Source organism: Ochotona princeps, chromosome 20 (assembly GCF_030435755.1).
Source record: "Ochotona princeps isolate mOchPri1 chromosome 20, mOchPri1.hap1, whole genome shotgun sequence".
NCBI lineage: Eukaryota > Metazoa > Chordata > Mammalia > Lagomorpha > Ochotonidae > Ochotona > Ochotona princeps.
The window spans coordinates 27,409,124-27,422,738 of record NC_080851.1 but is presented as its reverse complement, the minus strand read 5'-3'; the positions used below and the strand labels follow the sequence as shown (position 1 = coordinate 27,422,738).

Here is a 13,615-nt window from a genome sequence, read left to right as displayed (position 1 = left end):
CCTATGCCTTTTAATTCTTCTCTCAGCAGGGGGAGCTAGCACTCTCATCTTGAAGGTCTAACTATTTAACACAGAAATTTAAGGCTTGATTCCAGCTATCAAATTTCAGGATATGTTAGATTATGCTACTGAAAATCTCACCAAGGGGGTGAAAAACAAAACTTTAAGCAAACTTGAAAACTTACCTTTGTCCTGAGACTCCTGAAGATAGCTGCGAAACCAGAAATATTATATTTTAAAATGAGTTTGAAAAATCCAACGCAGACCTACCTATCAGTGGCAACCATTTACATCCAAAACCTAAATTATAAACATACACTGAAGGCAAAAACTACTCCCTGTCTTAAAATGACAATTCCAAAAGACTTGGCAATTTATAATAAAACTAATTTTAGAAAGTAATCAAATGGGGATCTATATAATATGTTTAATAATTACAACATTAATTATATTTATTCGTTTAAGGCTTTAATAATTAACAGGATTCTCTTGATCAATGTTTTGGGCTGTTCCATATTTATTTTAAAATCCCCAATCTATGTCTGCCTTATCGTTTAAACCAAATACACCCCTAACACACCAAAATAAACAGCAGGAATGCTTAGGAAAAATATATAATTAATAACTTTCACAGAAAAGGATATTATAAAAAGCATGTCTGCATTCAAAATCCATTGTAATAAAAATATACTTTTGTCCTTTAAAAATATTTAAAAGCTGGCATTTAAAAATAAACACCAATTAACTTAGAACATAAAATTGTAACTTCATGATAACCAATTCCTTGTTGAAATATTAATTACAAAGTTATTTCTAAGAAAGAAGTTAGTGACAAAAGGCAAGTGACTTACGTAGACTTTATATCTTTTATCTTCTTAATAAGGGAGTCTCTCTTTTCCTTCGCTTTCCTGGATAAATTCTCCCCTTTCAGAGTGTCTGCTACAAATGTTTCAACATCTAAACCATGAAATATAAGAAACAGAATACAAATTATAGGAAAGAACCATTTTTTGTGAAGACAAATAGGACAATGATTGTTTCTACACATAAGTGTTAATATCTGCACGATTTGTTATAGTTATTTATCAATCCAAAGCAGAACAGCTGAAGTGTGCTTCAAATACTAAGTTGGACAAATCTATTCACCAGTTAGCTAATAAAATGTGTATGCTCTACTTATGCTTAGCACAGCAAATGCTATTTGGATGTCGGCATCATTAAACTAGGAAGAAGCACACAAGTTTTAATAAACTAAGCTGCCCCCATAAAATAAATTCTCATACAAAAGCAAGCACCATGCTTTAATGCATGTATTGCTATCATTTTGTAGTATTTTGTTAAGTTCCTGCGTGAACAAGTCAGTCACAATATTATATCAATATAAGCTAATGTTCCTAGCAAGGGTCTGTTTTTCCCAGGGTAATCCATTTTCAGGTATGCATAGTGGCTAATGCTTTAAAGGAAAATACAACTCCTTTAATTTCCAACCAACATTCCCAAATCAAACCCTCCTCTCCTTACCAACCATCCCCTACCATCTGGGCACCCTTAAGCAAAACTGATAACCAACCAGCTATGCCTGAGCCTGCTTCCTTTGTTGGGGTCACCACCTGATATGTTCTTTACATAAAAGAAAGAGAAGGAGAAAAACAGATTCCTCCACTGTTTAAAACCATAAAACACAAGAAATAAGATTTCAATCATCTCTTTATAGCATTTCTCCATAATCTCATTTCTAAAAAATGTTAGCAAATTTCTAAAGTACTCAATGTCTGGTTTTCTCTTGAATAAAATCCCAGCAAATCCTTGCTGGATTTAATCTTTATAACAACTGCATTCTTACAGCTCATAAAATGTTGTGCAACTTAAATTCACTTTATTTTCAAAATTTCAAAGCTCCTTCTGAAATATCCACTACAGGGGATACCTTTAAGACATGTTCAAACAGGCATGGCTATGGCCATCCACATTTCAGCGAAGAGATGTACGTATGTTTCACTTTCTTTTTGTTTAACTACTTAGCTCCTGATTCTCACTGATTCAAAGACAGCAAAAACATATAATATTACAAATAATCCAAAGTAGTACAATGACCTCTCAACTGTACTGACGATTAATTATTTGAAACCTAGAAAATGGGATAGAATGTTTGGGCTCTATTTGTAAGTTGTTGATTACAATAGCACTTCGACCCAATGAGGCAAGCTGCCTATCCACAATACATACATGTAAAGGTAGTTTCTCACCAAGGCAACACAACAAGTAAAAGAATCAAACTTTAACTTGGTTACAATTTTTTTAAGAGTTTCTGGTTTGAGAATTATTTAGAACCTATGTCAGGGGGCTTCTTTCCTTAAGTGGCTCTTCTTTTTGAAGAGCAGAACAGGGGGACCTAATTCACCATCCATGGTTCTTCAGTGGGTGCGGAAGAACGAGAGCAGAGCAAGTGCCCTTTGGACATGAAGGCACCGGCTGAAACGAGGAGGCCCTGTGGCCCCTGAGACTTGGAGCGGCTCCTCGGAGGAAGAGGAAGGCGGGAGGAGGAGCACCCTGGCGCCTGCTGCCTGCTTTCTTCCCCAGGAACCCTGTGCTTGCGGCGCGTGGACCAGCAAACGGGCGCCTTACTGCCATTTGATCTCAATGTTCGCCTTCAATTCTCTCCTCTTGGAGTATTTAATTGCCTATTTTAATGTTCAAGATACAAATCCGAGTTTAACCAAACGGGTTCTATTTTCTACCTCCGGAAACCAGTAACAGGATGAATTACAGCCCACAAGTTATTTTTTTAAAGGTTCTATCAATTCTAGAAAAACTCAGGAAACAAAACCAAACCAAAAAGCTTAAAAGCTTACAACGCTCCGCACAGGTGTCCTCCGGCTTCCCAAAATTGTTTCTAAAATACCAATCCATGCCACTGTACTGGAGTAGAACGTTCGTGCAGAGTGAGGGGCTGGAGGAAGCAGCGATGCACCCATCGCTGAGTAGGAGTTCAGGGTTGGTAAGGAAACAGCTGTACTTTCGGAGTAGTTTTACCCCTAAGCTTTTTTCAGAAGAGGGTTTAAGACAGCTAAAAGAATCTCACGGATCCTGGCTTCTTGGTAACTGTCTCAAGGAGACAAGACAGGCTTTGCTTTGTCTCCTGTTTTTACCAAGTTGGGAACTTCAAGCTGGGTGAGCTGTTCCTGCAACCATCTATATTCGCGTTTAAGCTTTTGAAACTCTCAGTTGTTTCTCAGCCTCTGCATTGAGCCCGTTTCTTTTCCAAGCAACGACACCAGCCTCTGGCAGGCACGGGAGCCTCCGGGAGGCACAGCAGCAGTCTGGGGTCAGTGCCTGCGCAGAGGCAGAGGGAGTGCCTAAAAGCAGACATCCCGGCTGTACCCAGGGATGCTCAGCTCCGCCTGGGAGAAAAACTGTCTGCAGGGGTAAAAACCCCAGGGTTCCTGAGCTCTCAGCGGTGACCCAGAAGAGAAGCTTGGGGCCGCGATCTCCTCAAACAAATGGGGCTGGATCTGCAGCTTTGTAGCTAAGAGCCAGGGTAATATTTCAAAAAACGGGCAATAAAAGTCTTGGGCGAATCAAGCGCTCCTCTGGCTGGGTGGAAGGAGATTTGAAGCTTTGTATTGTGCTCTAAACAGCCCAGCAAACGGTAAGCTAGCAAGCGCGGGACATCTCTTCTATCTTCACTTCGGGGTCGCGGCCCTCCGTTAATATGTAGATCTCACTGACTCCCGACCGCCTGTAATTCGGGGAAACGCAGTAATTTGATTACAAGGAAAGGTCAGCCTGCCTTTGGCCTGGTGAGTACAATCCCTCTTCCCAGACCGAGCGGGTCCCGCTCGCTCCCGCGTGCCCCTCAGAAAGGAGAGAAGCATGGGGGGACCTAGCCCGGGAAGGCGCAAGAAAAGGGGTGCTCTCAATGCAACAGACTGAACTCCATCCCACATCCCTGTCTCCAAACCAGCCAGCCCTTCATCCTACAGGTCTGTTGCCACCTTTCATCCCAGAATGCCTCCCTATCTCCATTACTCTCTGCCCCCCAAGTTATTACAGGGAAAAGTCCACCCAGCAAAAGCAAACGTGCTGATGAATTTTGCTTTTCTTACACCTTAACACTGTCCAGAATAAGCCTTATCTCCCAGCCTGGTTGTAAGGGCGTGGGAGAGAAGACCATGGGAAATAACGGATTTACAGAGGCTCCTTAGATCATTGTGAAGTTCTGAAAGCAACAACGTAAAGATGACATGTTCTGGGTCAGAGGTCCTTAGGCCTTTTCAGATACAAACCTCTTATTCATCAAGTGGACCCCTGAGATGCAAATATTTAACACCTTAAGTCACTGAGTGGTACTCCAGTTTTCCCCTTGGGTGGGATTGAGGTGTACACAGAAACCCACACCAACACCCCTGTGTTCGGCTAGAGGCTCAAGTGGTTGGGACGGGCAGTACCCAACACACACACAGGCTACTTGCTTTCCACCAACCTCTAGACAGATCACATCCTGAAAGGATGTAACCATACAAAGTCAGAACAATGTTTCAATTTCGAAAGACAAAAAACTGTTGGCTTCTTGACACACACCACTGGGGCTTGACATTCTCCCTAACATCCTGGAATGCCTATAGGACTTCAGGCTGGAGGTTAGCAACAAGTCAGAGGTAACACCCACCATCTTCCTGCGTTTCTCCCAGCACACAGAGAGACAGAGAGAGAGAGAGAGAGAGAGAGAGAGAGAGAGAGAGCGAGCGAGCTTCTGGCCTGAATTACACAGGGGAGGACACAGGAATTGGACTGATTCCACACCATTTGCTCAGATCCATAAAGTGTAACACCAACCACACAAGATCCCAAATGGGTTTACTACTTAATTCTGTATCTTAATACATATGAACTGGGTCAGATTACACTTTGAATTCATTGGAAAGTGCTGATACCAAACTTAATGCAATAAGAATCCCAGCCTAGACTTTAAGCCAAAGTCACATAAAAAGATGCACTTTTCTTCTCTAATGGGGGAATGGTCTGACCAAAAAGCTACTATTGAAAACATAAAAATGAAACTGGGCACATACACATCAGTGGAACCAAATGTCCAAAGATGGAAGATGGCTAACTGAAGAGCTATTGATTGTTCTAATCAATGTCTTTCTCCTTGACTACCTAGCTCTTTCATAAATTCTGCTTTAAGTGTAGACTTTTCAAACTTGGGGGAAAAGGCATGTACAAGCATGGGAGCTCTCACAAGAGGTAAAAGCTACCTGGCTCTTCCACCATCTTACAAAATTTTCAAAATTGCCTTTACAGGCTAAGTGATTTATCTGGATAGAAAACTGGGCTGTTGAAAGATAAGGCTGAACATCTTTCGACCTCTAAAATATGACTCTTGATAAATAGCATTTTACAATCATCAGAATCTTTTGACCATGCATTTTAAAAGAAGCCACAGTGAATAACACTTTAGTCTGAGATTTACACTATATTCAATGTTCGGCAGCATCTATTGTAATCTGTTCAGAATGTGATTGAAAAAGAAATGTAAACTCAATGGAATGAAAAAGATAGACTTGGCTTTAATTGAAAAAGACAAACTAAGTGAGTAATGAGTATATAAAATCTAGCTTATGCCATTTTTATCACCCATGTATGACACTTAATCTTAAATTTATGAGAGGCAACTGAACCGTGTTTCAAATCACCAGAGGCTTTTCCTGCTATGTTGTTTCCACTTCCTTTCCAATCATACTTTAATGCTGATAACAATAAAGATACATTTATTTGGAAATTTTTCCTAGACTCCTCATTTGTTAATACAGACTCCTCTTTTTTAAAGCAAATGATTAATATGATTGAGTACCTTTAAAAGTCACGCAGAGTATCAAGTGCCTAGCTTAGTAATCTGAGATGAAAATACTTCCAATGAAATCCAAAAGAGCTCATCTTAAGCAAACGCGCACTATGTGTATAAAATAAACAGGCAAATAATTTTCCTGACACCAAATCTTTAATTCATCTATATTATAGGACTCATACAAAAAAAAAAACTATAAATTCCTACATCCTTGATTCACAGATATTTATTCCCATTTCTAAAAGTGAAAATCTTAGGGGCAGCACAGACTGGCTTCACTTTGAGACTGTGCTCCTATCAGCTTTATGTTCATTAGTTATTGCTGCCAAAATGAGGTAGGCTTGTTCCTGACCTGTACAAGACTCCAGGTGCTGGAAGAACCAGAGGACTGTTTGTGACTCAGTAGGTGGCACTCTTCCCTTTACATACTCAGAGATGCCCCAGGAGGAAGTTATGGCACCATTAATAATTCTCTAAAACCAAAATGTGGACCGACTTCTCTAAAACCAAAATGTGGAACTGTGCAAAGGTGGAAATCAAACCATACGACATTCCACATAAAAAAAAAAATGTGGCCCCTCTTTCAATTGAACTGCCTTCTTTACCTAGTGCCCCTAGAGGGATTATCGATTATAACATACAAAGGTTAAAAAAAAAAAAAAGTGGAAATGCCCAAAAGGGGAAAACACAGTATTTCTAATCAAGACTGCCACTTGCGCCAAATCTCAGGGTCACTCTGTGTAAACCAGATAATCACTTTGTTAACCATTTGTTGGCTGGGTTCTGTTGTGATTTTTTAGGGCACTGAGGATCTTAACAAAATCTTTCAATATTGGTTCCATTTTCTAATTTAATAATAGTAACAAAGACAAGAACATCTTCTTACAGCTTTCAAATTTGTTGTGCTAAATGAAAATGAGAATGAAACAGAATATTTGGTTGCAAACTGTTAAAAAGCTAGTAAAAGGCAATTAAACATGGGGAAGCAAGTAGTTCTAACTCCGCTCATTTATTCTCGAAGAGAGTCTTAGACAAAACATGAATGGGAGGGTGGACTAAATGGATAGGATTTGGGGTTATCTTTTAAATTTTACTGCTCAGGTGAAACTTGTTCTCTCACCATTTGGAAGAAAACAGCAACAACAACAACAAACCAAGTGTTGCCTGTAATGCACATGGCATTTAATATCTGCTGTAACCTTTTCTTTTCATGAAACCAAAAGAATAACTTTTTTTACTTTTTACTACAAATATAAGCCCTTATGATTTAACATACGACTCTATAGAAAACAGAGCAAACTATAGAGCCAGTAGCTCAAAGGATATTAAATATGAGTGAAGAATGATAATCACTACCCTTTTTTTCTGCATTTTCATAAACAGTTTTTTAAAGAAGGAGGAACAGGAGGAGCAAATACTGAAACATTAACCTGAAACTGCCACAATCAGCAACAGAAAGAAAAACCATCATGCTGCTTTGGGGCACTTGCTCCTATCAGACGGTGGGAAAGTCCAACACTTCCACACCACACAGAGCCACAAGTGATGAGCCAGGTAAAAGGTACAGTGTTCTCTCTGAACGTTGGATTCCTTTTTCTTCAAAGCAAAGGATTCTAAACTCCTTCACATTTTTCTTCCTCATCTTTACCTTGGAATTCTAACACAGAGCCAGGCACTCTAAGAACACTCAGTAGTGATAAACTACAAGCACCACTAGATTATTTCCTTCTTGGCTTCGAAGTCCTAAGCAGGCCAGCAACATCACTAACTCACTCCAAAATTTTGGACTACCCAATACATTTGAATCGTGCAAATCATGCAGGATCCCAACAGGGTTTTTGGATAAAATATGTGAAGTAACTATTAAGAGCATCTATCCTTAAAACCTTCTCTACCTCAACAAAATTGAATTACCGTCAAACATAAAATGTTCGCACTTTTCCTTGAATAGATTTCAAAAACTTGAAAAACTCTGGCTAATGTTTAATTTCTTCAAATGTATATATGATTCCCAACTTATATCATACTTCTTGAAAATTAAGTATAACTTTGAATATTTAGTATAACTCAAATTTATGAGCCCCAATGTAAGAATGGCTTAATATTTGATTTTAAGACTTTCTGAATTTTATTATGTAATTTTTTTTAATCACTATGAAATAATGAAAATGTCAATAAGATATATTTCAAACAGCTAATCAGACATTATGGTAGCATATTATCTGACTAAAGCAAGATGACAGATATTTACAGAAAGTAAGTCCTGGCAGATCATTTAAATGTGCAATTCAGAATTTCTTCATTACACACTTGGGGCCACATGAAGCAACTGTGATCTGTGGGGACTGGGGAAAAAGAGTCCACAGCATGTACCACACGTACCACACTATCTGGGAATGGTTGGCTATGAATGTGAACTACGCTTGTCTGCCGTGTAGGCTGTGAGGCTTTAAGAGCATGCAATCAGAACTTGCATCATTGTTTCTTAAATGCAACATCACACACCCAGAATATCCTGAAAATGGTGGTATTTATTTTTAGGACAATGATAAGCATTTCTTTAGACTGGTTGTTAAAATAATATCCTAAACAATCAATTTCAGAGCTGTGGCATCAAAACTGTTAACTGCAGTGCAAACAAAATTAGCAGTGAGAGCTACATAAGACTGAGTACAAGCAGCCTTCAGCCACCCCTTCTGGCTTTGCCAGTCTGTCCGTCAGGGGTGCCCACTAATGACAAGCGTTTCCTAGGGTCAGCTCTGCCACTGAAGCCTCACCCCTGCATCCTGTTCATACCAACACACGTCTGCACTCACACACTTATATGTTTTAATCCTATTTATGAGGTTAACTACCAAAACACTACAGCAGTCTGTTAGATTCGCTCACACACTGCTACAGCACTTAACTACCTCCAACGTTATATTTTAGATGATACTGGGATTCTTGGAGTGAAAACAAGTAACTGGTAACACAGGCATTTCACAGGAATTCTTTTCCGAATTATCAATACTGAAAGAGAAGTATTTTAGAGGCAATTAAAGCAAAAGCAATCAAGTTACTTTCCAGAATGTCTGCCATATACAACACAAAGTAAACGATGTCAAGAACTCCACAGCATCAGGGCAGGCGAGATGTGTTCTGCACTCAAAGCGTCCCTTTCCGCCCATGTGCAGAAATACACCATCGGCCCTTCCAGAAAAGGCACTCCACATCCAGGAATTTTACGAACTCATGACACTGAGGAACCACATTGAACTCCCAGAGTAGGTTCCTGTAAATGGTCTTGTAAAGTTGAAAAGGGGAAGATGAGGGTGCAAAGTTGAGGTACTTTCATCACGCGACACAGGAAGCAGGGACTTTTAACACATCCTTCCTACTTCGCTTAAATGTGTCACTGGGGCTGAAGCCAAGTGGCCATTTGAGAGCCAAGCCCACTTTCAAAGTATTCAGTGGCAAGAGGAGACTCAGTGTCCAAGAAAAGTATTGGTTTCCACCCCTTCACCCCAACACCTGTGGCTCTGACATCTGCTTGCATGTACACCCACTCCACCTGCCCAGAGAACCTCTGCACGTTTCCCTCCCCGGGGTTCACGCAGGCGTTAGGGAACTTTCATATTCTCTTTCTCTCGCACTGGCTCTCACACAAACACACCTGTCCTCATCTCAATAACGTCGCAGATCAAGCCCGCGAGCTCCACGCTCCCTCCCCTCCCCTCCCCGGCGCCCACGCCCCCGGTCCCGCCCCCGCCGGCCGCACTCGGGTCCCCGGGAGGAGGGCGAGGAGGACGAGGAGGGCGAGGTGGGCGAACGCTTCTGTCCCCGCCGGCTCGCCGTCCTCCTCCCCTCGCCCCCGCCCCAGCAGCGAGCCCGCCCCCTGCCCGCGCGTTACCTGCCAACAGGTTCCTAATCTCCTCAGGGAGGGAGTAGGGAGAGGAGGCGCTGCTGGGGTTGGGCATGTCAGCGAGCGCGGGGCGTGCGGGGAGAGGACCTGTACTCTGAACCTGACTGACGGCTGCGAGCTACACTCGGGCTGGCAGGACCGCGGAGTTACGAGTCCGGACCCCTCCAGGCCTGGGCTCGCGACAAGGAAGTCCCTGAAGCTCCAGCCGGCCGCAGCTGGACGCCCAGCTCGGCCCCGCCCGGAAGGCCGGGGCGGGGCGATGGGCGGGGCGATGGGCGGAGGGGGAAGGAGGTGCGCCGGCCCTGGGCCATCCAACTGCGCATGTGCACCCCAGGGAGTTCCCGGCCAGCAGAGAAAGAACCTTTGGGGCAGGCCACGCCCACCGTTACGTAGGAAGCCGGGGGTGGAGCGGTTGGTGGGAAGAGGGCGGGCTAGGGCTGCGTCACCTGATGCGTAGTCTGAAGCGCCTTGTCACCATTTTGGATTCTGGCACTACCATTTCTCTAGGGTTCCAAAAAAGAATGTATCTCAATGGCCTGCGAGTTTTCCGATTCAGGGGCCTTCTGCTAATGGCCAGCCTCGCGGAGGCTTAACACGTTTCCTGGTAACACACAGGAATTTCCAGCCGTTCTAAACAATCAAGCCCTTCTTTGTCCTACTGCATGAAGGTAACGGAGTCCCATCTTCCGCCCAGTCGTCCATGAGACACCAGTCTGTGACTACCCCGGAAAGCATTCTGATTGGCTCTTCCGTTACTTTTCTACAAAACTCCTATTCTTGGAGTGACTCATTTTCTCCCACTCCGAAAGGATGGGTTATTCTAGCCACTATTCTATGGGAGCAGCGGGGGGGGGGGGGGACTTAAATAACCATAGATACAGTGTTTAGCTGCAAGCATCAAAAATCACTGTGATGATAAGTATAATAAAATCATGTAATCAGTGCTATCTTATCTCTAAATGTTCTTAGGGGTTTCTCTAACCTCCCAAAATGACTGGTCTCGGCTGCCCCTTCTCAGTTAACATCACTAAAACCCTAGTTAGTGTGTAACCCTGCTTGTCATCAAGAAAAATGAATACATCAGAGCATCGAAGCCTCTGAAGAATACAGAATAGAGACAGATGCTATCACTGGGCAGGAACTGCCAGGACAAAGTGTTCCATGAGTAATCATTGTGGTAGTTCTCTGTCTAAAGTCAGGCTCGGGCAGAGCCTCCCCTGGGATGACCCCAAACCCCCCATGACCAGCCGTCTCTGCTTGACAGGGCACAGCAAAGCCACACAAAAGTGTTGGTTCCTCTCTTTAAAGCCTTTACTTATTTCCCTTGGAAGAGATGGCAGCTCCTTCCCAAATGATGCTACTGTATTTTTTTAAAAGATTTATTCATCTTATTACAGCCAGATATACACAGAGGAGGAGAGACAGAGAGGAAGATCTTCCATCCGGTGATTCACTCCCCAAGTGAGCCGCAACGGGCCTATGCACGCCGATCCGAAGCCGGGAACTTCCGGGTCTCCCACGCGGGTGCAGGGTCCCAAACCTTTGGGCCGTCCTCAACTGCTCTCCCAGGCCACAAGCAGGGAGCTGGATGGGAAGTGGAGCTGCCGGGATTAGAACCGGCGCCCATAAGGGATCCCGGGGCTTTCAAGGCGAGGACTTTAGCCGCTAGGCCACGCCGCTGGGCCCGATGCTACTGTATTTTGAACATTGTATCATGCATGGCTGGTCCCTAGACTTAAACTTGAGTTTGCATTAGAACCACAGAGAGACTGTATCTCATTGTGGATTCTCCCATCTCAACTCTAAAGGTTTTGATTCAGTCTTTTTGAGTGTGGGGTTGAGAAGTGGCATGGTAGATAGCCTCCACGTGTGGATGCAGGACTCTGCGATTTCATCTGGAGAAACATTTCACTACTTCCTACATCCTAAAGGGCACAAAGGGCACAAAATTGGTCATAACTCATCTTTCATACCCAGTTGGAATTCTAAATCTAATGTAGAATGATGGCCTGGTTAATAACTCGTGAAAAAACTAGATAATAGTCAAAGATTGAATGCAGTGTAACATATTTGTCTAATTCTTTTAAATAGCATGAAGGCCCAGCACGATGAGTCGATTGGTTCCTTGCAAGTGCCAGGATCCCATATGGGTGCTGGGTCATTTCCCAACTGCTTCACTTCCCATCCAACTTTCTGTTTATGGCCTAAAAAAGCAGCAGAGGATGGCCAAAGCTTTGAGACCCTGCACCCATGTGGGAGACTCGGAAGAAGCTCCTGGCTTCGGATCGGCTCAGCTCTGGCCACTGGGGCCACGTAGAGAATGAATTATCAGACAGAAGATCTTTCTGTAAATCTGCCTTTTCAAGAAAAATAAATAAATCTTTTAAAAAGAGATAACATGAAATACTAATTGCTAAAGAAACAACACGTTTCAAAATCCTCATATTGCAAAACAAGACAGACTTTGTGATTGAAGTAAGACATGGGAAACAATAACAAAAACACTCCCAAACATACCTATTGCCAAAGTAGAACCTGAAATTCTTACCCAGATTTAGAAGTGTGATGAATGATAGAAAGTGTGCTAAGAATTAGAATTTTTTGATAGTCATTTTCTAAAATAGGACTTCCAACTTCAAACAAACTAAAACCAACTACTCTTACACTACAGAATTATCCTTCTATCTAAAGAAGAAACTGTCTCATGGATATTTTATAAGAGTGAGCATTCTTTTTCCTTTTGTAGTTGCTTCACATAATTCATAGTCTTGTCGCATTTTTCATTAAACCAGGCCTCCAAATGTTCCAATCCTTTTTGTCTCTGACAAAACTGACCATCTTTTTTTAAAGTAAAATTCTTGTGTCTCATTCATTTATTTATACTCCACTCATTCCACAAAGGAATTGAGATGATTTATTCATATCAAACAGACAGCTTTCTGGAGAGGCTCAAATGGACAATGTCTATTCTGCTCATCAGGACAAGTCATTCTTGTTAGTGAGACACAGGAAACTATTAAGATTGCTTTAAAACATATAGCATCTATTAGTCTGAAATTTTTTTTAAAAAAAAGCAACAAGAGAAAATGGACTTTTTATGTGAAACACATTTCCCCCATTTAGAAAACCATTCTCGGACACAGGACCATGATGGATTCACTTGGGCAAAGCTTTGTATACGCTATCATTTTTACTGTTTACTGTTAAAGTTCCTAGAACTGATCATGAGAGGAATAAAGAAAGACTAGAAGAAATATATTCTTATTTCTCTTGTTTCCATAACAACAACTAAGAAGGGAATTAAATCACATTTGACAGTCTTCAAACATTTCATATTACGTAAGAAATGATAATAGATGGAACTTTAAATTTCAACTTGAAAGAAGTAGTGGCCTTCCTCCCATTCTTGAAAAACAGAGGCTACACGCTGAGAATTTGTCTTCTCAAAAGTAGACTTTCTAGTTCAGAGAGAATACAAAATATCCCTGTAACTGAAGCTGACCCCCTTCTTCATGTCCTTCAAGATTAGTTGAGAAGTGCTGAATAAGTATTGGCCCACAGGCTTAGGTTTAAAGGGACCTGGATGAGAGCTGAAGACAGCAGTGAGCCAAAACACACTTAACTCAATCTTCTCTTGCCTTCATTTTTGTTTGGTTTTTCTGAGGCACATGGAGGAAAAATAATCTTTCTCCTGAGGTATTGTGTTAGTTATCTATTGCTGCATAAGAAAATATAGCAGCTTTGGGCCCGGCGGCGTGGCCTAGCGGCTAAAGTCCTCGCCTTGAAAGCCCCGGGATCCCATATGGGCGCCGGTTCTAATCCCAGCAGCTCCACTTCCCATCCAGCTCCCTGCTTGTGGCCTG

At 42.2% G+C, this 13,615-nt stretch overlaps 1 protein-coding gene across 2 annotated transcripts in view; it reads right to left on the bottom strand.

The window, feature by feature from the left end:
- The window catches only part of SKAP2 (src kinase associated phosphoprotein 2), a 145,709-nt gene extending 135,761 nt beyond the window's left edge, over nt 1-9,948 (bottom strand). The window contains exons 1-3 of one of the 2 annotated variants that reach the window (XM_058678013.1): nt 9,741-9,948; nt 852-957; nt 186-211 (exon numbers count right to left, since the gene is read on the bottom strand). In XM_058678013.1, coding sequence (XP_058533996.1) covers nt 186-211; nt 852-957; nt 9,741-9,807 — 199 coding nt within the window. In that variant the 5' untranslated portion in view covers nt 9,808-9,948. The remainder of the gene's footprint in view (nt 1-185; nt 212-851; nt 958-9,740) is intronic. The other variant, XM_004582427.3, reaches the window with a different exon arrangement.
- Between the last annotated feature and the right edge of the window lie 3,667 nt (nt 9,949-13,615).